The sequence below is a fragment of the Paralichthys olivaceus genome, chromosome 7, assembly GCF_024713975.1.
Source record: "Paralichthys olivaceus isolate ysfri-2021 chromosome 7, ASM2471397v2, whole genome shotgun sequence".
NCBI classification, from domain to species: Eukaryota; Metazoa; Chordata; class Actinopteri; order Pleuronectiformes; family Paralichthyidae; genus Paralichthys; species Paralichthys olivaceus.
Genome location: NC_091099.1, coordinates 8,416,652 through 8,442,051, shown reverse-complemented (window position 1 = coordinate 8,442,051; position 25,400 = coordinate 8,416,652). Strand labels below are relative to the sequence as shown.

The 25,400-nt window shown below is 42.4% G+C and overlaps 2 protein-coding genes across 2 annotated transcripts in view; one reads left to right on the top strand and one right to left on the bottom strand.

Annotated features, from left to right (window-relative positions):
- The window catches only part of pamr1b (peptidase domain containing associated with muscle regeneration 1b), a 61,128-nt gene that overhangs the window by 23,100 nt on the left and 12,628 nt on the right, over window positions 1-25,400 (bottom strand). The gene's annotated exons all lie outside the window — the stretch shown is intronic.
- Window positions 14,706-17,104, top strand: fjx1 (four-jointed box kinase 1). The gene has a single exon (XM_020078956.2). It carries the CDS (start codon window positions 15,169-15,171, stop codon window positions 16,450-16,452), a length of 1,284 nt encoding a protein of 427 aa, XP_019934515.1. The 5' UTR covers window positions 14,706-15,168; the 3' UTR covers window positions 16,453-17,104.

Below are 25,400 nucleotides of genomic sequence, written 5' to 3'. Positions count from 1 at the left end.
CAACCGCAGGAACTTTCCCCCGGAACCATAGGAAACTTTGCAGGAAATCCTTCCATTTGCACCATAGGGACCAGGGGCTTGAAGCACCTGATTGGTGGAGTACTCCAGCATTTTATTTCCGCCACCATTTTTAAAAACCTGTAGCTGTGTATACGTTGCCTGTTCACTCTAGCTGTTTCCACACTTGACTACTTACTAAGAGCAGTATTGATCTTCTTATATAGTTTTCGACCACTAAGTGAACATATACTTCCTAAAATGTTGAACTATTCTTAAAACAACAATACAACAGAATACACAAATGCTTTTCTAACAAGCCTTTTCTAATTTGTTACTTCCACCAGTTTGATACTGTACAAGGAAATACTGTTTTGACTACATAATTAAGTTTATTATAGCTTTGGAAATGTAGTTGATGATGTTTAGCAAATCAAATGGAGGAGTTAAGTCTGTTTAGATTTAGATTTCATCACAAACTTGCTCTTAAACTTCAAGACGTACAACAGAAATGTAGTCAGTGAAAACACAGTTGCTAAGAATGTTTGTTTTTTCTTTTATTTATGTTTTTTTGAAACCTTTGTTATTTGTATGATCTCCTTGTTCTGTTTTATTCCAGCTGGATGCAGCCCTGGAATTAATTAATTTGTTATTTTTGCCCACAGGGACCTCAAGCAGCATGCAAGAGCTAAAAGGGAATGCAGATCAAACGACAGGGGAGTCAAATATCCCCGGTACGTTTCTAAAGCAGCAGGATTTAGAAGATGAGGCACATGAGTAGTGTTTGTTACGGACACTGAAAAACAGACTGATATTAATACAGTTTATGAAGATAAACAGGAATGAAGACAATGGGATGCAAGAGGGGGAAAGGGAAAAGAAGAGAGATGGGGGTGGGGTTATTGCCTGCCTCTTTGCACCTCTATCCTCCTTTCACCACCTCTTTGCTGTTTGTCCAGATGCCTAATAGTTTATTATGTGAAACCCAAAGCTCTCAGGTTGATGTGGAGCCTGGTTTAGTATTTTCAGCAGGACGGCAGCTGTGTGTGTCTACTTTGTTTTAAACACAGAAAAAGTACACAACTTTTAGTGTTTATTTTTCAATGGTACACTTACACATTGCCTAGCTATTTAGAATTCAAATTTTACTCTTTCAATTGTTTGCTAAAAACGCACATGCTCTTGTATATGATCTTTTTAATCAGCTAACAAACTAGTCTAAGAAGCATGTGAGTCACTTATTATAAAAAGGTTAGACGATTTATAAAGCACATTGCTAGTTTTAACAACTACTTCAAGTGCTATATACCACAAATAAAATTCACACAGTCATAAAAACACTATAGGCTACTTGCAGTGACATGTAGTATAGGTCCCCTTTAGTCGTCAAAGGTATTTTGGGTTCAATGTCTTGCCCGAGGACACTTTGGCATACAGACTAAAGCCAGGAATCGAACCACTGCTTTTAATTTTCTGCCATACCTTGTGCAAACTAATTATATGCACTGAAATCCAGATGTTCTCCTGAAATTATCCAGAGGGGTAAGAACGCAAATGTCCGAGTCAGTTGATCAAAACTTGAGTTTTTATCCTGCCAGCTCCCGTGGGCATGTTAAAGACTTCAAACACAATCTGCTAACACTTGGAATACACGTTGAAGACGCCGAAGATGTCAACTCGGAAAAATAAAAAGATTCAAGAGCTTTTTGGTCTCCTGCTCTCTCTACCAAGGCGACACTCCTCACCTTAACACTTCAGAGACTTTCCTGTTGTTGTGCGTGCATCTGACCCGTACTGTCTCCTGCTGCATTGTTCATATGTCAAAGGAAAAGACTGGACAATAGGGTACGGAATTGATGTCTGAAAACAGCTTTGGAGACAAACAGATGCCTGCTGATACCTTCATACATCATGCTACTGTAATTTTCATTTTCTCATGACCCACAGATCATGTTCATCCTTGGCTGAATAATAGAGGCGACTCATTTGGCACCACAGTGATTGTGGTTGGTCAAAAAGAATGGGCCCCCTGCCCACAGCACAGAGTAAAATCTCATTACCAAGTATATGAAAGAAATGGTGCAGTACGGGCAAAATAAATTACCTAGGAGCCATTACACATAATGACAGGCAGAGAGAAATCCACTGCTGACTGCACACTGGTTACTGAAGTTATTTCAGAGTAAGTACAGTTCCAAAGTGTTGTCTGATCAGTGCATTAGCTTTGTTTATGTTGCCTTTGAGGTTCCAGTGTCTTTACAGGGCCAGACAAAATGAAGGTGTCTGACTGTGGAGCCATGTGGCTTAAAGTAAAGCCAGAATCTGATCACGGCATCACATTCTTTCCATTTCCATGGTTACGCAGTGGACACAGAGTAAACACGGCCACACCCCCCCCCCCCCCCAACAGTTAATTGGCTCACTTTATCATGGCACAACCTGGCGTCTCCATCAGATGTGGTGGATGGAAAAGAGGCCTCCTGCTCCACAGGTAAGATGAATGCCCGCAGCGGCTTTCTTAGCACACAACTGTTGCCAGGAGTAAAGTGCCATGACGATGTGCAGTTTAGTACGTTAATAGTGCAGGGCAGCGTCACACTGAACGCCAGATACAGACCGTTCTCATTTATATGCTGCACTTAAAAGAGAACAGTGCACTTATAAAGACAACTTGTTTAAATTAAATCTTTAAGGTTAACTACTTACCCTGCACAGCCACTATGCACAATTATATGTCCCTATAGGAGCAACTCCTTTTATCTCACCAGTTATTTTTCTTTATTACACACATAAAGAACTGCAGGGAAGGAAGAAGGTTGGGTAAACATGGTGGCATTATATTACAGTGACTTAATATTAAAGGGAGAATAATGTCAAATTAGTCTGTTCCCCAATAACTGCATTTCACATTAATGTCACTGCCTATCAGATCCCATATGCCTCAAAGCATTGTCAGTGCCATGAATGCATATTCAATAAGTTATACAAGAACCGACTAGATTATATAAGAGATCTAAGCATAGTTTTGGCTCACATGAACCTGCTCTTTGCTTTTATGTTATATTCTAAATTGTCCCTTTCTGGCTTTGATTTACATAAACCTAAAGTCAGGTCAAGTGCATGTCACGTCTATGAAACTCTAAATCTGTCCTCCTGTCTCCACCCAGAGAAGCTATGCAATGCTAGCCCTGGCGTGGAAATGACAAAAGGCTTGGATTTCACATCCTATTAATCCCACGGCAGAACGTTGTCCATCTGCAGGAGACTGCAACAGCAGGGGACGACATTAAAGAGAAGATTATTATAGCACCCTATAGATAGGATGCTGGAGAAACACATATCTGAGCATATGCACATGCATGTGTGACCTTATGATGGACACACCCAGCGAGCAGCATGACCTCTTCCATGAGAACCTCCACACAAGGTACATCCTGTACAGTCCAGTCAGTTTGACTGTGATATTTGGAAATGGGAGCTTTGAAGTAAAATGTGAATCAGACCATAACTGATCCTTAACAGAAAATGCTTCAACAGAAAACATGTGTGAAATATTATCAGACATCAGATTTCCATGTAAGCCTGTGTTGGCAGAAAACAGTATTACACATATTAACTTTGATTTTTCAATTGTGCAATCTAATTTTAAAATCTTGAGGGCACTTTTACACTTACCTTGTTTGGTCTGGACCTTCAGACTTAACAGTTTAGTTCAAATCAAACTAGTAAGTGTGAGAGGTGCATCGGACAATGGTTCAAACCAATGGACCAAAATGTAGTCCGACCAAAACAGGTGGACTTGGTCCACATCAAACTGAACTATTTGGATTGTTAGCAGTCTTTGTGTGTATACTTTGGACTATGAAGCAAATTACATGAAGTTGAGAAGGCATTAAATCCTAAAAGAATTAAAAGAAGCAGAAGTGTTGTAGTCTTTGCTTCAGATGATATGATATTTGAACAACAAGGATATTCTGGTAGTAATATGATTACGATGATACAGCGGAAACTGAATTGACAAAGTTAACCAGTTGATTCATTTTCTCAATTCAATAGAAAACTTCTTTAAATCCACTTTATTTAAAAAGGTAAGTGAATACAATAGAAGAATTGACAACATGTCAACGTCAGACGCACGGCTGTCTATAAAGATATCAATCTCAAGTATAGGTGGATGCAGCCCATAGGTGATGACAACAGGACGTACATGTCATACAAAAAGTCTTAACTGTGAAACCAAAACAAACTCCAACAAAGACATGATCTTTGACCATGGTTCAGACTTTCAGGTGTGAAAATGCCTTTAGTCAAGTACTTTTTGTCCAGATGAACGAGTGTGCTCCCCTTGAGAATACATTGGAGACTGACTATGTTTGAACAAGGTCAACTAGTGAGTGAGATTTGTCTCAGAATGGTCTCATGTCATCATCCAGACAACTCACGATTATAACTCATGTCCAGTCCATGCAGGTTTATGGGGAAGACTGTAGACTCCAGCTGTGAGGTGTAAAACAGGGGTCTCATGGGCCTCGCCACTAAACTGATGAAGGGGTAAGTACAACTTGACCTGGTCTTAGCAGCACTGGACGCTCCTTGAGGAATTGCTGACTAAGCTCCAAGCTCGGGAGAGAGAACCACACCCGGATAAAAACAAATGTCACTCTTATAATGGAAACCTCAGAAGGACATGGAAGGAAAACACCAGAGGGAGAGTGTGGTATGCAGAGGGAAGGAGGAAACTTTCCATCTGCTCTTGGCTCCAACAGGGAGTCAGGAGGTTTCTGACATGAGACACAAAGACCTGCATCTGCTTTCTGTTGTTGGTCAGTTGCATTTCCTTCCTTCATTTGTGTTTATAATAAAGTGACCCTTTGTCGTGTCATTGCCACTAAAGAACAGCCACGCGGTCAATGAACCAGACAACTGTCTCACGCAGAGAGTTTGTTTTGGTGAACCATGGCAACAAGGTTTCCGTTTTGGACATCTTTTTTTTAATTATTATTTTTCCCTTCCTGTCACCAAGAATGGAGCAGCACAGCTGCACCACTGTGGTGGAAATAATTTGGTCAGAGAGATATAGAGGAGGTGGGAGATGTGAGGTGAAGTGAGTGAGGTCACCTTAAGAGACCTAAATTGGAACCACCGCTTTAAAGCAGAAAACATCCACCAGAAGCACATTAACAGAAACCCAACGTTTTACAGCACATTACCTCCACAATCTGCTCCTCTTTAACTTTACTTCTGGAGAGCAGCTTCTCTCATCTCTTTTATTTTTCCTTTCTGTCGGACACAGACAAGTCTCCAGACAGCGGCCGGTGATTTCAATGTGTTTTTGGTGACATAAGTGGCGTTTTGTGTGAGAAATGGAACAGCTGACAGTAGGAATTCACAGATTTACAGATTTATAGAACAGAGCCACCTACCTAATGAGGCTTAAAATGGAAAACAAAACAGGAGAGAAATCATGCTCATTGTGCTGGATGTCACGGCGAACAGGGCGTTGACATGGAGTTCTACCTCGCCATTTGATCTGTAGTGTGTATTTATAGTATTATTAGTTTTATGAGAGGGTTTGTTGCTCCGCACCCATGATAATAACACTGGGTGTAGGGTGGTATCCTTTCCTGCCACTTCAAATGTTAAGCCTGACCATGAAGCATGCCTGCAGTCACATGGGATATGGTCCAGGAAAAAATACATTGAATATAAAGATGATGTGTAATATATAAATAACACATCTTTGAAATCACAGATGATATGAGGATGAGTAATTAGACTTCAAATGCTGCTATTTCTAACAATTATTGGTTTTTGTAACTGAAGTGTCACACATGATATTTCCATGATAACCATGGTTATGACATAACATATATCCAACTGTTATGTGGTTCTACTTTCTGTACAAGCTGGGTCCACGTGGTCATGTTCACAATGTCACACTCATTTACAAAGTAAAAGATGATGAGTTTGATGTAAGACCATATGATATGTTCACCTCCCTACTCGTTATACCTATTAATTGATAAGTCAATTAAAAGGCTACAACGACTCTGTTTCTATCTCTGTTCTGTTGTCACTTCCCTCAGCCCTTTTCTGTCTCTCTTTCCTTTTAGCACCATGTCTCTGATCTTTTTCCTTTTAGCACCATGTCTCTGATCTTTTTGCACAAACAGCGGCCTCCACTAAACAGCTTTAAATGCCCTTTAAGGCAAAGTTCCTCAAAGTAGAAATATGTACACAGCGGCCTCTTGTGGTGAAGACACATCAGTGATTGTTCAAGTTGGCCAAAGTTTGGACCGTGCAGCAAACAACATAACAGGTTTTAAGGAACCCAACAACCTCATGGACGTTTTGGGAGAACTAGTTTGTGGTGCAGAAGGAAAGGATGCGTGCGTTCTATGTAATGTGAAAAACGTTTGTCTTTTTAGACATCAGAGAACACATTTAGGTTTTAATAACAAAGGATTTAAGATTTAGCTTTTTATCCAAATTAAAAAACGTGTTGCAGAGCAGTACATTTCCTTTCTATGAAGGGAAAAAAGATTGTGTGTCCATAAAAATAGAAGAACACTTGGATTATGGACAGAGGAACATGTCCGAACCAATATCAAGGTGTCCTACCAACATTTAAACTCATATTAAATGATGTTGCCATTTCAACTCCCTTCTGTGCTGTCAGATGGAGGTTGTGCAGAAGCTCTGAGATGCCGGGTTTGTGTGGGATATGGGATACTCAACTTATTTATGCTTTATTGACCGCTGCATTGGTGTAATCTGGTGATGAGCATTTCCATTTTGGGGTTTGGAGGTTAGTGCTAATTTGTAATGAGATAATGCCTCTTAAAGTGAATTAAGAAGTTGTTTTCAATAAAAGTCAAAGTGGAAGTGGATGAACTCAGCAAATAAGAATGTTTTTCAATTAACGCCAGGCCTAGCATTGCATAGCTCCTCTAAGTGGAGACTCAGGAGGAAACATTTAGAGTTTCATAGACGTGACATGCACTTGACATGACTTTAGGTATATGTAAATCAAAGCCAGACAGGGACAATTTAGAATAAAACATAAAATTGAATTGTTGCTCATTCATGAAACTCTAAAATTGAAATGAAAGAAAGATATCAGTTGAGATTTGGTAGCTCACAGCAGATAGCTGGTTCAAACAAAGTAGCCTACAGGGTTTCATACATTTATTTTCTAGTAACATTTTCTTGAAAATCAATCAACACAGGAATTTAGAAAAAGTAAAATATCCATTTAAATCAGAGATAAAATCGTGCAGCCCAGTTTCAGGATGGTTACATCAGCAAACTGTGTGTGTGTGTGTGTGTGTGTGTGAGTGTGCATATGAATGAGAACAGAGGTTTGTTTTTTTTTAAAGTGCACATGCATATTATTTGACAAAATCATATACCAAAAAATATAAAAGCAAAATCACTAACCCTTTGCAAAACCAAAACATTTAAAATATATCATATCTTAGATAAAAACACGATCTTACAGCTACTTTAAGACATTTGCCAGAAATAGCACCATGATCTCAAGTAACTGATAAATCCTCCTGATAGTGAGCGTGTGTTTCTCTACCCTCACAGATCTGTTTCATCAGGCATTGCTCACACTGATGCCTGAGCCTCTTAAGATCGTCACAGTGTATGGCATCAATTTTAGTGTGACTATGGAGACATTAACCTTGAAATGAAGGATAAATGCATATTGTCACCCTTTCATTATGTATTGCATTTTGTCCAATGTTCTTTAGAGAGTAAATGGGCAAATTTGCCACAAGGACAGCCTCAATATGACCATAACAGGGATAATTCAGACAAGACGGCATCTGAATCACAGCGGTGGATGTGGGGGGACTTATAGGTAGAATATTCATAAGAAAGATCAGGGGACAGTTCTTTAAAATTCATTCAGAAATGAATATTCACACTGGATAAGTTGCAGCATAATTCAAAAGCGAGCACAAAATACCCAAAACCTAATTAGGTACAATAAGTCAAGGCTGGAAATCAACACCAGACAACTGTGGACTGATGATAATTACAGAACACAGGAAACAATTTGTGTCCTTTCATTTAATCACTGAAAATTGGAGTGAAATCAAAAATCTTTACATTAAATAAATGAGCGTGCTTAAAGGAAGGAGCGTTTTGTTGCTTATCGCCTGTTGTTAAACCCTCCTCCCTCTAGAGGGAGTCAGAGCCTACAATTCCCTGAAATGCCTTTCAAACAGAGACATGCGAAGAATGTAAAGCAGCCTTTGAGGATTTATAAAAAAGGCCTGATGTGGAAGAGAAGATGTGTCTTTTTCCTTCAGCAGCAGCCGAGTCACAAAAACCTAAAAAGATCAAGGTGAAATTAAAAAATAAAAAATAAAAACGATACCACAGCTCATCTCTTTCTAGGATTTCACATGAAGCGCTTTTGCGTCGTTTCCAGCTCCATCTGTTATGAAGCATATTGATTAACCATTTCAAGCAGCAAAGTGTAATCAAGATGTCCACAGTGAGGATCTCAGTGGGAGAGGAATGTAAGTGGTAGGCACTGGACCGTAACAGGGCACTGTGAGTATAATCACTGTGATGTAATTTTATTATTTATATTCCCACGGTTGGGTGAGGGCTGGCTGTTTGATCAATTCTCCTCTCACTTCTTTTATCAGCAACAAGCCACTGCCACAGCCCACTTCTTAAATTATTCAATTGGGCTTGCTTTGTTGTTAATAGCAGTGATCATTCTTGTTTAAAGAGCATAATGTATGTACTGACAGTCAACAGTGATACAAACCTGTCCCATGGGACACAAATCTATCAGTGGTGAGTGTCTCTCTGCCGCATTAGAGATTCCAGGCACCAGTGGAGCAGAGAAAAGTAAAATACACTCAACATCAAGGCCTATGGAAAAAGGCTCATTCCATAAGGCCACGGCCGTAATTGATCAGGCTTTTGCTCTGTAGCCGACTGTCGGTGAAAGAAAGCCCAATATCAAATGGCCATATAGCACTGAGCGTCCTCCCTGGGGTTTTAAACGATGGAATGTTCACAAAGTTGTGCTGATTTCAGGCTCTTACAGACGAGCAGGATGTTGTTATTTATGCAGCAGTTCAGAGAAATGAGCAAAGATAAAAAAGATAGGAGTAAAGGGATTATTTTTGATTTATTCACGCTGTGCAGGGAACATGAAAAGTTTTTTTTTTTTAATCAAGACCAGGCAATTCTGGGAATCGAGCTGCACTTTCATAACATCCAGTGAACACCCTGCACTGCATGCTCATTTGGAACCAGAGCCTGAGTAGAGTTCTGAGGTTTTGTTTTATTTGCAGCGGTTGCCTAGAAGTCTTTTCCATGTGGTTTGTTTACCCTTCCCCCACCAGGGTCCTGTCAACACAACCAGTCTCATGGGTAGAGAAAGGTCAACATGCCAGAGGGTCATCTCTGTGTCCAGGATCATGGCCTTTTCTTTCCCTTAACCCTGCAACACCACTATTACTGCAGCTGAGGAGCTGTAAAAAGGAAACTGCATTGGAGGAAGAAATCTTAGGGAAATCACAGGAATGTTTTTTACATGCTTCCAGGTACAAGATGTTTTTTTTCTTTTCTTCTGTTAAGTTTTTCTGTAAGGTGCAAATCACTGTTTTCATTCAATTTGATAAACGTTCTTTACATAAGCCCCCATTTCAGGAATGAATGGATCTGTAATACATGTTAATAACCACTGCCTGAGCCAGCAAACTGTGAGCTGCTCTGCGCTGCTGACAAATGGTATTTCTTTTGTCAACTAAAATCAAGATCGTATTATTTACAACATTTGAGGCTTTGAAGCATCACAGCCAAAGAAAAGTATAAAAAACTGGTGCTTTAGCTTCTAGTCAACTAGCATGTGTTTACAATATGTCGCATATGGCAATATTGTGCAGCACAAGCCTATTAAACGGAAGTGAAGACCCTATATTTAGCCGTGTGACACAGACCGTCGCTCTCCTTTCTTTATTGTTACCATGATCTTTAGGATCTACAGAGTAAACCTTAACAACACTGTACCCGGCCTGAGCGAGCAAAAAGAGCAAAGATCTGCAGATTCTGTTCAAATAAATCACTCCGATACACACATCTTTCTACATCTGTCTCAAAGACTATGACTGAATTCCCTCTGCTCCGCGGGTAAGCCGGGGTCATGTGCTGAGAAGGCAAAATGTTTGTCATTAGTGGTTGTGCTTGATTTGGTTTGAAATCTGGAGAGGGCTGGGAGGAGCTGAGAAAGAAGACACATGTAAACCACAACGCTCCTGCCGCGCACGCACAGAGATCCTTCCAGTGTGATATGATAACAGCAAGCACTTCACGCTGGGTGCCCATTAAACTTGAAGCTGCTAAATGTTTTCGCTGAAATGTTAGAGGAGGACGCTCAACCTCCATCTCTAATCTTAACCGACCGCGTGACCCCCCCTTTCCATTCCACACACACAAGGGCTGGGGCATAGCCATATCACAAGGTGCATTTCATCTGCAAACCATACACATAATGCTTTGAATGTCATGACTTTGCTAATAATGATCAGGTGTTCTTAAGCTCTCCCTGTGGGCTGTTTAAAGGAGAACCTCACCACAAAGCACTGAGCACACTTGAGTCAATAAGCCTGTTAACAGAAAGGAAAGTAAAAAGAATTCAATTCTTGACTTATTTAATAGGGGATTTGGTGTGGCAGGTCAGCGGGTGTAATCCAGGAGATTGGACACTGATTCTTTAATCGAGTGGCTCGATGGTACATCTCCTTCCTTCCCTCCCGATTTCGCTCTTGTAAGAGGGTCTCCCTTGTGTAGCACTGAATTTCAATGGCCCGCTCCTTGGCTGGTTCAAAACCCCCTATTTAATTGCTGCTTCATTGAAACCAGATGGAGATGAGGGGTACAGTGCATCAATAAGCCAAGCTTACTGGTGTACCCTCTCCTTCTCCATAGCCAAGAGAATAATGCTGCACTCACTAACAATTACCAATTCATTTTTTTTAAGGCAAACGAAGAGTCGCTGCAAAGAAAAAAAAGTCGGGTTTGTGCATCAGGAAATTGGCAAAGGCAGGCTAATGAAACCGCAGTGAATGGTGGACAGAAGCAGCAGTTAGGTGGCTCTGTGCCATGCTCAAGTCCCAGCAGTGCAGCAGATCCCTCGTAGTTGCAACAGCTTCGTTTTGATTCTGCATAGGCTGCTTGTTTCCTCTCGCTGCCTTTAAGACCACGGTTTCTATTAAGATAAAGCCAGCAAGGAGACCACTTCAGTGCTCCTTAAAAAAAAACTGCGTCATCCTGGAAATAGTGAGGTTGAGGATTAAACTGTGCAACCCCACATTCACCACCAGCAACATCTGCCTGCTGATAGAAGCCAAGAAAGTGTGCTTCCACTAAAGTCAATTTTATGAAATTTAGACACTATTCCAAAGCTTTGAGATTGTGCTGAGATAAGTGCTGACAAGATCTTGTTTCTATCAATGGTAGTTAAAGAAATGTTTTATCTGTCCCTGGAGTATTGAAGCCACATTCTTGGATTCTGTGTGAGGAGAAGCAGATTGCAACATCCTGTTTCCTGTATTCAATGCAGGTATTGACAGTTCAGTGTGCATACATCCTCACCACTAGAATACAAAATTAAACCATCAAACCTTCTCATATTCCACTCCACTCACTTCTTTCTTGAGAATAAACACATTCTAGCACACACACGTGCAAAGAACACACATTCAAATAGCTTTATCACACTTATAAACCAGGAGACGATGAATTCGTCCCAATAGATCTCCCCCGCCCCGTGCTTGAGTCTCTGAGCATGAGTAATTGTCAGGCCCAGTGAAATAATCGTAGCTTTCAACACTAATGGAAGCCCTGCACATTCATTATTCAGTCCAGGAAACAGAGTGCTGCAAAGTGTCAAGGGACTCATGAGTTATTGCTCAGCGTGAATTAACCTCACAATACAGGGGCTGTGACAGAAAGCCCACCACACTTTCTCCTCCTCTGTCCCCGTCGCTTCATGTCTCCTCTGTCCATCTGCACAGGCAGACAGGCACCACGCGGAGAACCCGAGATTGTATCACAGCTGCGGTGTGGTCAGACGGCCGCTGATGGGGTGTATACTGTGTCGCTGTGGACAGCATGACAGACGGTCTGGGCTCTCTTGTGTCGCTGCAGCGTTTGACCACGGACAGCAGCGAGTGGTGGAGCAAAGCTTTCCCTGCGTTACAGCCCTCCTGGGATGACTGTGGGGGAATTTACGAGGAAAGAAGGGGGGAGGAATGCGGCAGGAGGGGGTGGAGGTGGCGTGCAGGGGCTGGCTGACCTGCAGATAACACATGGCAAGAAACAGATAGGTTTGATATGTGAACATGCCCACACTTGTGCTCGGAGAAAGGGACACCGCTGGCCGTGCTGCTGCTGCAGACTGCGCCTGGTCAGTACAGTGACTCCAGCAAAAGCAACAGACATCAGGGGGAATTCCAGCAATGCACTTAAGCCTTCTTCATTTCCAATGTCTAGACCCTGCAAGTCTCAAGTCCTGCTGTTCGTGGTCTTTAAAGTGAAAGTGAAGCCACTACCCCAAAGTGAGGACAGACATTTAAAACAGCGAGGAGATAACTCACCATGATGTAGGCTACTGCAAAAGTTAAGAAAAAAATTCTAAATCATTGGTGGTGTATGAAGTGACTGCATTTGTGGGAGACAGACCTAGTGTGAAATCTGCAAAAAGTCTAATTTGTTTAAAAGAGCAGATCAAAAAACTCCACCTCCACAAAGACCCACTCTAGAAAAACATGTTCAGCCACGCACCACTACACAAAACCATTTCTTGAGATTCTTGGGAGGACTTGTAAGCGCTTATATCAATTTTTTGTTCCTGCTGCACCGTCACTGTTGTCAATCTGCAATGCGGAATCAAACGAAGGCTTTGAATTGAACAAATTATTCTGCCGATGGCAAACCTACTAAAAGATCCAACTCTGCAAAGAAGGGGTGAAGGCTACACGAGCAACATGTCCACATCAGCATCAGTTCACCGAGAAATCCCCTTGTGTCTATTTCTGCATGTCATCTGATAAACTAGCAAGGTTATGTGCAGTTCTCTCTTCAAGCCATAAAATAATATGAATATCAGCATTGAGATAACAGTGCCACAGCTTCGGGCATTGAAAGCACGCATTAGTGGACCTCACGTTGAGTGGATGCAATTGAGTATTCCTGGCTGTGGCTGTCTTTTCAACTCAGGGAATTAAGCATGCCAGTACGTTGTTATAAAAATGACCCAAGTAATTTGATTGAGAAACTAAGGTTCAAGATACAGTGTGTTGAATGGTAAAGAGTGCGAGGGAATGCTAATGAGGAATCATTTAATGAGGCAGACATGTATAAAGGAGTTTGTGTGCATGCATGTTCTGTTTGGTTTAACAAAAACCTTGGATGAGGATTTAACAAGTGGGAGTTGACTTTATTGCCCCCCAGGTAGGAACATGTACAGAGGAAACAATAAGTGCTGTCTTTATGAATACAAAACAAGCATGTGAAGTACTTAATGCTGGAAAAAGGCATGGTGAAATATAGTTTCAGAAATAAAATACACTATTGTTATTTCTACATACAAATGCACTTAATGTAGATTATTTTAAAAATCTCTGAACTCCATAGAACTGCAAAGAGAAAAAGATCTGTAATTATTAATTGAAGGGCTTAACACCCACATCAGGGTGTAAACATTATACACAGAATTCCAATGAATGATGTGGGATGAAAATGTATCGGAAAAATAAACCAACTGACTAACTGCTCTGGTTTCTATTCCGTGACTGATGGCAAAAGGCTCCAGGGGGAAATGCTGCATTAAGGCCTCATGGCAGAGGAGTTACAGCCTCAGTCAGTCTGGTTGAACACATGACCAGTTAGATTGATGTCATTTGACTGACTCAGCCAGGAACATCCTGAACTATTTGGGATAAATGACTGCCTTGTGTGTTTGATTTGGATCCCACAGTGTCCTAAACCCGGAGGTGTAAAAGAGGCATGTCCACCCTGATGGACTGTCCCCAAGCTGAAAATCACGTCCCAAATCCAAATGTGCTGAAGTACAGAGCCAACGAAAAAAAAAGAACATGTGCTGATTCTTCTTATTTGTGATCCATGGTGATCTCATGTGGATGTAACATTTGAGATAGAGGAGAATTGGCACAAATGTAGGCAAACTGGGTTCAGGCAGGTTTTCCACCCACTCCATCCCTGCCTGGCTCATTCACACGAATGTTCCACATGGTGCACAGCCACAGAAAATAATTTGTTTTAAAATGATGGCATTATTTCCAAAGTATTTCAGCCGTAGGTATCAATTATAATAATGGCCATCTTTGCCAATACCACACACACATGCACGCAGGCACGTCTCTCTATAGTTGTGAGGACACTCATTCATTCCCTAGCCCCTTACCCTAATCCTAACCAGCACAACTAAATGCCAAACCTACTTCTAACCATAAAACCAAGTCTTAACCATCAAACAGCCCATTGAATTTGTGAGGACCAGCCAAAATGTCCTCACAATGGTGGTACTGAACCAAAATTGGCCCTCATAACTAATACACACACACACACACCCGGTGCGGTGCACTTGCTCCTCTCTTGCCTGCACCCTCCTTCCTACGATCCGCCCACCATCTCGGGGCCACAGTCACGTGTCTCACCGCCTAGTCTCTCTCTCTCACTCTCTCTCTCTCCCTGCGAACCGTCACCACACCACAAATCAAACTCACCCAGCGAGCGAGCGGTGGACAGAGGAAGGGATGTGGAGACGCGGAGGGGTGCGCACGGTACAGAAAGACCCTGCCACGCCACTGAGCCGCAATGGATCAGTAGAGGTTATACGCGGTGAGAGGGAAATGCTCTCTCTGTTTCCCGCAGAGGAAGAATCCGACAAGACGTGAACGGGACGGGAGATGAGATTCAAACTGTGCCGGAGCTCCTCTTCGTCTTGTGATCTTTAACAGCCCGCCTGTGAACCGCAGGGCTCCGGGGGTCTACGGGACACGGGACGCGCAGCTCCAAGCCGCTCCAGGTCAACTGTGGATTGAGGAAAACCGGCTCTTTCAGTGTTTTATTCAAACCTGCTGAGCTCTGTGGGTGAAGGTGGTCTTCACCATGAGGGTCGTTTCAGCAAACTTGTTCGCCCTGCTCCTCCTGTGCGCCCTTGCAAGTGTTTTCTACGTGTGGAGCCCACTGGAGACGCGTTTGGAGCGGCACAAGCGGAGACTCTTAGCTCCGGGCGGAGGGGCTATCCACCAGGGTCTCCCAGCGGACCTCTCCGCTAAAACTTTCCGGGCATTGCTCGCTGTCCCGGCGGCACAAAGACCGCACTTGGGGGGCAGACTCGAGGCTCCCAACCTCACCCATCAAACCGTCTCTGCAGGAAGTCGAGATTACCATCTGAATGAGGATAACAAGGGGTCAACGCGGCGGGAGGGCCCGGTCAAGTTAGGCTCCCCGGTGGAGGATGGGGTATTTTGGGGTGAATGGCTGGAGGAACTCCGCCCTGTGGGATTCACGGAGGAATATGCTCGGGGCTGGCGAGAGAGAGCCAGGACGCACCGGGTAGTGAAGCTGGAGCCGGGATGCGGCAGGATATCCAACCAGCTCGCCACTTTTGCAGATGGGACCAAAGCGTGTGTGCGTTACGGGATAAACGCGGATCAGGTGCAAGGAGAAACTTTGACATATTACCTCGCCAGTTTGTTGGGCATCACCAACCTGCCTCCTCTGATACTGTCCCAGCTGAGCGCTGACAGTGAACAATGGGCGGCTGTGAGGACGCGGATTGATGCTTTGCAGTGGAGCGACCGGGCCGTGGTTTCTCTCACCGAGTGGGTCTCCAACCTGACCGGGGTGGTGACACCTGCGCCGCTCAGGCAGGAGAGCACCGGGCTACACCCTGTGCTCGAACAGCTCGGGAACAAGACGACGGCGGAGCTGCTGGAGCTGATGCAGTGGAGCGACCTGATCCTGTTCGACTACCTGACGGCAAACTTCGACAGACTCGTGAGCAATCTGTTCAGCCTGCAGTGGGACTCGCGCGTCATGGAGCGGGACACCAACAACCTGCTAAAGACGCCGCGCGGTGACCTTGTGTTCATCGACAACGAGGCCGGACTCGTGCACGGCTTTCGGGTGTTGAACATGTGGGAGAAATATCACAGCACGGTGCTGGGCTCCGTGTGCGTGTTCAGAAAAAGGACCACGCAGCGCGTGGCGGAGCTGCACAGGCGCAGAGACTCCAGGAAAAGGCTGCTGGAGCTCTACAGAGACAGCGAGCCTTTGTCTGTGGAATTAGGATTTCTCTCAGATGAGCACGCTGGTGTTCTCCAGGACAGGATAGACAGATTACACAAACACATTTTACATTGCAGAGGCAAGTACAGCCAGCTGTGAACATCAGGCACATGGAGTTTTGTTTTGCCTGCACAGAATAATGAGTTTTGCAAACACCTGTGCTAAACTGATGCGCATCACATAAACTGTGTTGAACATCCAGCTGAACTACCTCCTGTGAATAGAATGTTTTGGCTACTTTATGAATAATTAAGTTAAACACATGTTTATAAGCTCCATGCACAGGTTTTCACTGTATGCCTCACAGAGAGGAATGTTTTAGGTCTCTCTCGCTCATCTAACTTCACTCCCCGAGGCTCACCTGGATAGGAATCGATGTAAAGATATATTTGTGACTAAAGGGTATCATAACGCAGCCCTTCATGTGTGTTTGGATTCTTTCCTTGTGTTTAGTAATCCTAATGAAAAACTCCTAAGCCTTAACATAAGTTGACTCTTGAATACTGTATTACTGTAGACATCTGGCTCGCTTTTTATAGGAAATCTTTTGCACAGTACCTTGTACCCGCACTCTGGTAGTTTGGATTGCATTTTCAGCCTTAAAGTCACAAATGTTTATTGTACATGTTGTAAGTAAGTTGTAAATATCATCTGCCAACCTGTTTTGGATATTTGATGCTCCACTAATTTAATTGTGCATTGTAACATTCCAAAATCTCTTGTCTTTTTTGATAAATACACTGTAATTTAACTTAAGTATTGTCTGTGTCATATGTAGTTTGTGCTAAAACACCTTATTAGAGTGTATCACTAATATATAATACCCAGTTTGTGTGGAGAGGTGGGAATTTTATTCAAGCCTCCATACTTGCCCATTACAGTGCTCTCATTGTGCTGTAGAAATTTCTTGTAGGAGCATGTTGTTCCCAAGGAGCCATTCTGTCAGCCACGGGCGCACTACCACAGGAATCTCTAATCCCCTTTATAATCTCACCCAGAATGATGAACTGAAGGAGACAAGTGACATCATTTGACATCCTCTGAAAGGGGTATTACTGTTCCCTCACGAAATCAAAAAACAGTTTGCAGAATATTTGTCATGCCAGAACTATAAACAGTCAATCTACAGCCAAGGCTGGATGGCTTATTGGCTCAATCTGTTCACATGAAAAGTAAGAAAACTCCCACACTGCATGGGAGTCTGGGCTGCTGAGAGGCCAAACCAGCAATTAATGAGAGCTGTGCTCTCAAGGGGCAGTCCTGTTTACATTTTCTTTCTCAGAGGTTCAATGTGTTATCATGAAAGATTGAAAAGGAAAAGTACAGGTATGGTGCTTAAAGGTCACATGTATGATTTTGCCTTTTACATCAGTCTTCAATTTGACCCTTTTGGAAGCAGCTTTTCCTTATTAGTTCCACCACCGGACCAACTCTGTGTCTGATTTCTGGTTCTTGCACATCAGAAGGAAAGTCGATGATCAATGAGGTTTAATTCTTTCCAGCCTTTCACTATACTGCACCTCATCTGGTTTCTCTTACAACTTTTATATATATAGAGAGAGAGAGAACTCCAGGGCACAGCACTTCTGTTTGTATAGCTCCAGGGAGAAAAATGAGGGGATGAATCTATCTTTTTCAAATAGTGACTTGATTTGTGCTCTTGCTTCATTTAATGGATTACAGCATGTAAATCAGAGATTTGTGCTTCTCCTTGTGCTAGGTCACTATAGTTGCAGATGAGCAGCAGAGCAGGTTTAAGCAGGTGTAACTGGAGGCTTTTTCCAGACTAACTGCCTTCTGCAGCTGTAACAGGGACTTGGGGATCAATATGTGCGCTGACAGTTGTATAGGGAAAAGCAGGTCATGTTAATGCGCTGGTTGCTGGGTGTAGGGTTAACATGTGGACATGTGTGTGTCGTGACGGCTGCAAAGACTGCACTTGCACAGCTGGACCTGGTGCATGTCTGTTAATGCCAAACATCGCGAGGAGATTTATGACAGGCTGCAGACACCAGGGATTAAACATAACGCTAAACTAAGGAATGCATGTCTAAACCAGACCCACAACCTTTACTCCTTTCCTGCCACGCACAATCTCCCTTCCACTGCATTCACCCACATCTTGCTCTTCCTGCCGCACATCTGTCTTCACTGTTAACACGGCTGTCACCTTCGTTTGTTCACTAAATGAATATGAAACTTTCATTTTCCTAATGAGTTTTTTGTGGGTTCCTTAGTACAAGAAAGACATTTTTAACCAGTGACCATGCCAGCTGCAATCACACTAATGGTGAATTTCAAAGAGGTTGTTGAATCACCCTTTTAACTGTTTGCATATGTTTCCCCCTTACTCTTCAGAGAGGCCTGGCCTCTTTCAGATCACCGCACAAATTCCCAAAGTCTTTTTTTTCCCCACCCTGAGGCAGCCAATACACATATTATACCTTTGTCACACAGTCTAATGAAGTTGACTTGTGGCACCAGTGCAGTGGGTTATTAAGCTTTACGGAACATGCCCACATGCAGGCCAGTGTTCTGTGGTTCCTTCCACATGTGCTTGTTTTATGCGTCAACAGACAGAATCACAGGCTCAGACAGTCCTACAGCCAGGGGCCCGCAGCAGGCCCCGGCAAAGACCCCAGGTACTCGAGCTGATCTTCTTCTTCTTTGTGAACATTGCAAACATTCCAGAGGAGGTGAGGGAGGATCATCTCCATGGACACGCAAATGCACACAGACACGTCTCAGGCAGGCAAGTGTAAGGAGTCCCAGCTGTGCACATAAACCTTTGAGTTGGTGAAGCTCCTACTTCAAGATGTTTATAAATTCCAATAAAGTTGGGATAACCAGTAGGTTGTATAAAAAGAAAGCTGCTCATATTGATGAAAATGTAAGAACTTGACGCTTATTATTGTAGCTTTCTTGATGAGACTTCCTAATCACAATACAGGCAAGAGTTAGTAATCGCTGCTTAGCTTAGCTATCTGGCTCCAAAGATAACAAAATCTGCCTCCCAACAACTCTGAAGGTCACTAATCACCACAACCGCTTGTTTTTTTCTGCATAAAAGGCAGCAAAAAGAAACACTGCTTTTGAAAGTATTTCTTGGCCGAGGTAACTTCTGGTTGCCTGGCAACCTTACGGCGATGACAGTTACTAACCAAGAAACAGTCCAGCACACAAACCTTGTAAAACTGTCTCCTGTTAATTAGTGAGCTGCAGAGGTGCTCGTAGGTGGATTTTGTTGCATTCGAAAAGAGCCCAGCTATAGGCAGCTGATGTCCCTCTATAGACAGACATGAGTGAAGTATCAGTCTTCTCGTGGAAATGACCAAAAAGCTCATTAATTGCACCAGGTATAAAAGACTCCGCGCTTTAACCAAAAAAGTACTGTTTGTCTGTTTTTGCCAAACATCAGGCAACTGAAACTGTTCCTTTTTCCCAGTGGACCTGCCATGTGTGAGTGGATGGACATAAATGGCATTCTTTCAGCGCAGGAACTTCCTGTCCACGACTGAATGATTTCATTACGAAACACAGCACATACTAGGGGGGAGAGTCCCTTAGTCACAGCTGAGCGGATGCGGGCCATGAAGGGTAAACCGGGGGGCTGGGGCAACAACTGGAGGGGCTTTGGTGGTGGTAAGGGCTGAACATCCAGACTGTGGTGTGCCTGGAGAGCTGGCACAAAGCTGGCTTTGTCCAAACTACGGTTGTAAGCATAAGGTCAGGGCCTCTTGGGCATTCTTTCTCGAGACAAAGTAGAAGGTAATGAGTAACTTAAGGGGTCTGCACATTCCTCAAATAATAACAAGAGGAAAAACTGTTAAGTGCAGTGACCTCCCCTGTTTTCATCTCAGCATGTGTATGTCCTAATCTATTTCGATAAGATAAGAAGTCCTTTATTAGTCCCACAATGGGGAAATTTGGCCAAATATAAAGACATCCTGTCCTCTTCTCTGTCCTTTACAAATAAAGTTGGTGTTAGATGCTGCATTTTTAGCAAGAGACTATCTATAGGCGTGAGTTTTGGATTTGTGGTATGTAGCTACGTGTCATCACACGCTGCAAGTTTAACAAGTCTTTGCACCTGGAAACATCACAAGGGACTCTCAGCTCGGTTTATTTCTCCCAATGGATGTACTGTAAAGTCAGATGTGGAAGCACACAAGTGTTTGATAAATGGGAGTTAATAAAAATGTAAAGCGTGAGAGAAAAAGGGTTAAAAAGAGAAGGTGAAGTGCGGGGTTATGTGTCAGGGCAATGAGTCGCTCTTTGTGTGAGACCATGTAAAACTAAAACAGATTTCTGCTTTCTTGAAAGAGAGATTGCCATAAATTCTGATGGTTAATGTCCTCAGTCAAAAAACTCCCATCCTTTGGTTGGGAATAGCTTTAAACATGCCTCTAGTCACATGGGAACAGACTAATACATCTGTCCAGCTGTTGTCCTCTCTCTCACGGTTGCCACGTTTGCGGATTACGGAGGAGATTACATCCATCATGTCTCTTTTCATCAAGAAGGCTGTTGCTGTTGTTGTTCTAGATTATTTTTCATTATCTAATGACAACTCAGATTTTGATGGAGGCTATGTTGACAGAAATACACAGGACAGCAGTCATCTAATGTTTTAGAATACCTCATTATACCATTTAATGGTATTATTAGATATGCAGCAATAATATAGCCTAAAGTATGTATACAGGCAGACAGAGATATGCATATAATCCATTAAACTGTTTCTGAAACAAGAACTGTGTAACCTCAGTTTGGATTCCCTCTATTTTCCCTTAATACGATTTGCGTCATGCCAGTCATAGCATACATAAATATAAATCCTGATTAATTTCACCACTTAATTCCATCCTATTTGTTATGCTTCGTCCCTCAAGCTCTGTCTCCAAAATGTCAGACCATAGCCTGAAGAAATTCATAAGCCTCATTTGGTTTCATGTAAAACATTTGCATTTTATTGCATAAAAAGAATGGGTATGAAACCCCATTTCACAATGTAAACGGTATATGCCGTGACACTATGAATAAATCTTCTGTATAATGACGGCTTTCTACACACTAACGGCACATTTAGATGAAAAAGTTTGCCCTCGTTCAAAGTCAGACATGCCAAATGTTTGCGAAAGAGCTGAATTCAGGGTGTGATTTTTTTCCACCATTGTAGCACGTCTTGAAATTCTTTTTTGTTTATTTAATCTAGGATTACCCAGGCGTGACATTAGCTGCCTTGTAAGAACCTTGTTGTGTTCAAATGTTTTTCCCTCGCGTTCCAGCTCCTTACATTGACCGAAAGGTTGCACAGCCTTTGATTGAAATGCTTGAAGGATTTGGATTTTGCTCACGGTGAAGCTCATTGGCTCCTCAGTACAGTCTGTGGACAAGTTTCTTGTACATACTGTTTCATTAATATGCATCATCTCTATGCCATTCTGAAATGGTATGCTTATGGAAATGACTTTTTTGCTTCAAAGAATGACTGATCGCATTCATAGGGAGATAATCTATTATTTTTCTGTTGAATGCGTTCTTTCTCACGGCCACCTGCACCGAACACAGACTGGTCGTAATTAAGACGTTTTTATGTAAATGTTACGAGGGGAGAATCTGAATATGAATCCCCACTGCCAGACAAAAAGTTGATTGGTCCAAATTAATTGGATGGACATATGGTTGTGTGTGCGCTGATGAGAGGACAGGTTTTCAGATACTGAATAGGTGAGCAAATGCTGCACCATTTACACAACAGTATAACTACTGCCACTGCATAGCGCTTACAAAACCCTCCGTCTACTCAACAGCATGACAGTATCTGTTCATTTCTGCACTCTCTTTTCTTTTTTTTCTTTGCGTGTGCGGCGACTGTGTCATAGGAGCTTTGTCCTCTCCATGCTTGAAGTGCGGAGAGAATCAATACACAGAAGGGTAAGGGGACGTGTGATACTTGATGACAAAATACCCACTACCTGCTGAAACAGCACATTCCTTCCTGCTGGCTGACCGCTTGCTTTTTGAATGTTAGTGCTGGCTGGAGGCTGTATCCTGTCGGAGACCTGCATGTAGTTGCTCACAGCATAATCCTTTTGAATTGTGGCACTCACTGGTTGCGCTGGTGCTCAGTAATTCGGTCATTTCTATGTAAATTACACTCTTTGCCACCATAATAGGCTGTTGTACCAAACAAATGCTCTGGCTTGCCTCGTTCCATAATGGTACACTGTTACACTGAAATGATTAAAGCTAACTGTGAGAAAATGTCATGACAGTCAATCAGTTAAGTAGATAAGTCAACTGGAGCGTACAGAGGAGAGCATTTAGCAGCAATGAAGACAGGCATAAGAGGTAGGAAGTCATTTTGGGTTGCGTCCAGGCGCTGGCCTCACTGTCGAGAGGGAAGTGCTCACTAGAGACAAACATTAGGGGGGGGGGTTATGGCTGACTCTGCAGTATCATTGTGATTTGAACAACATTGGATATGCCTTAGTGGAGGTGAGATGGGAGTGCCTATAAGAATGTGCCAATGTATATACATTGTGATTAAATTATATACAATAACCTAATAAAAGTTTATGTAATTTCATGCCTACTCTACTTCAGGATTTCATAAACCTAGACTTTGTTGCAAATCTTGGCAGCACTGCATGATGGATAATCTCAGCTCCCACCAACATTATTATCCTTTATGTCCTTGATAACAATATCAGTTGATGGCGATGTTACTTTGACTTTGACCAAAAAATCAGTTTTCTGTCTATCTGCTATCTGTTCTCAGAGGAATCTCTAATTTTTTCCAATGATGAAATGACAGAAGAGCAGCAGGTAGCAAAGATAGTGTACTGTATGTGTCTGGTGAGCAACTTTGATTAGAAATGAATGGGGGGGCCATCTTGAAAAAGGTGTCTCAATGCTTCTGTTTGATATAAGTCGTCCTCTTACATCCACCCCAGGTCAACTGAATGGCTGGCAGTGGCATGGTTACTATGGGAATCTGGCCTTAGATAAACTGGAAATAAAAAGTGGACAAACCAGAGGTACTAAAAATACAAACATATATGGTGTTTCCCTTGTATTCTATGGTACTTTTAATTATATATTATTATCCAAGACATTATGCCCCTTCCACACCTGTAACCTGACTCATCTCAAATAACAAGTCTGAGACATCCAGGCCTCCCACGCCAGCAGCCACAGCAATTATACTGTGTTCCGACATGACTGCAGGGTGAGGCTTGGTGTCGAGCACTTCATGACACCCTCACGTTACCCGAACCAAAGGAGAAAACAATACAGGGTGTAGCGGTTCACTTCCTACCACATTGAGAGGCAATTCAAGTAGCAAAAACTCTACAAGGTTCTAACCTTACACTTTATAGAACACACATCCTTTAGCAATGTGACTGAAATGCTGAATGTGAGAGGTTTCTATATCCTCTCTAAAAAAAAGAGCACTTGACAGACAGGGTGGGGTATAGGAAATTCTGAGAGTCATATCATTTTGTGAATCAGCAAGGTTGTAGTCAACACAACAAGGCCTTGATTTAGACTCCTGTCCTTGTTTCAGTTTTATTAGGTCTCTGCTCCTGTATCTTTTTTTCTTAGCTCTAAGCCTTTTCCCTTAATTTCTCTCTGTCTTTCTCGTTCTGCTTCTTCTCATCTATTTGGCCTGTGCAAATATTGCCATTGTGAGCTCCTGCGAGCATTGATTGATTGCGGGAGGGGGCAAATCATCTTGGCCGGTTACAAAGACATCTTCCACAAAATCAATGCCACTGAAAGAGAAACTATATCTTTTTAGGATTCCAAAACCCTTTGTAATATAGCACTGTCTACCACAGGGGAAAATCTAGTATTTTGTCTCCTTTTACTTCATTCTGCCCCCCCCCACTTCTTCGATTTTTGAACTTCTCATTTGTTCTGTGTCATTTATCCTTTAAAAGAGAAAAGGGGGGTTTTATTTGACGCTTTGAAATATATCACAGTGATCAGCTTGTGTATATGAGTCAATTTTAATGGCAGAATTGATAGCCTCCCATCAGGTAATGGAACAGCTATAGAGATTGGCTCTGAGATGCACTAGGACAGAAAACAGACATCTCCAGCAAGGGCAAAGTGATTTATTAATTTGTGTGTGACATTTATGTCCCTCCTGCGTTTGCTTGTCATGTGGACGACACAGGGAGCAATAGAGTTGTCAGCTTCACTCTCACATATAAGAAGACCCATACTGAGATTATTAGTTGAAGTGCTGTGCATTAGTTTTGAGTATGTTTTTTTATTTTTCAAAATCAAATGATGCAAATTTGAAAGAGTGGATTAAACCACTTGTTTATCAAACTGAGGGGAGGTGTGGATAACCAGGGGGAATATAGAGTTGAACGAAGTTGAGTTAATATGATTTATTTGTGTAAAATAAACAAACAAGAGTTTACGGCTGGTATCAAGCTGTCCTGACTCATTTCCTTAATCCCCACAAAATTAAACTTGGCTCCTCTTGTATTTGTGGCTTTCCAAAATATTGTTAATGGTTGATAAAAATTGTGTTGCATTAGGAGGGCATGGACTTTTTTTGGGCTGCATTTTAACTGATTAAGCAAAAAGAAAAACTTTAAAGATTAACCAACTTTACCAAGGCTGAGCAATCCAAAACTGCACCAAATTGTGCACACTCATAAATATCAACCCACATGTCCCTGACTTTTGAAAATCAGATCTGAGCATTATTCCCTCAAAAACAAATGCTTACAAATGCCCTATATTGTACTTTTAAAAAAGTGAAGAAAAAAAAAGAAGATCCGGAATGGGTTCTTTCGGGGCCCTATCCTTTCCCCATGAAAGTCATCGGTTTCATTAGACTCATACATATATAGTAAGTACACAACATATCTCAGGAGACTAAAAGAGAACCAAGGACATACACCTGGTGCACAGATTCAAACAAACCTCTGCTCTCATTGAGAGACAAAACAAGTGGAGGGCAGTGTAGTGACTATGCTGGGACAGGGATAAGCAGATGGGTGACTCTGAGTGTGTCGGCT

Bases quoted from the DNA above. Each gene is read 5' to 3' on its own strand.
- fjx1 (XM_020078956.2), top strand. From the start codon at position 15,169: ATGAGGGTCGTTTCAGCAAACTTGTTCGCCCTGCTCCTCCTGTGCGCC.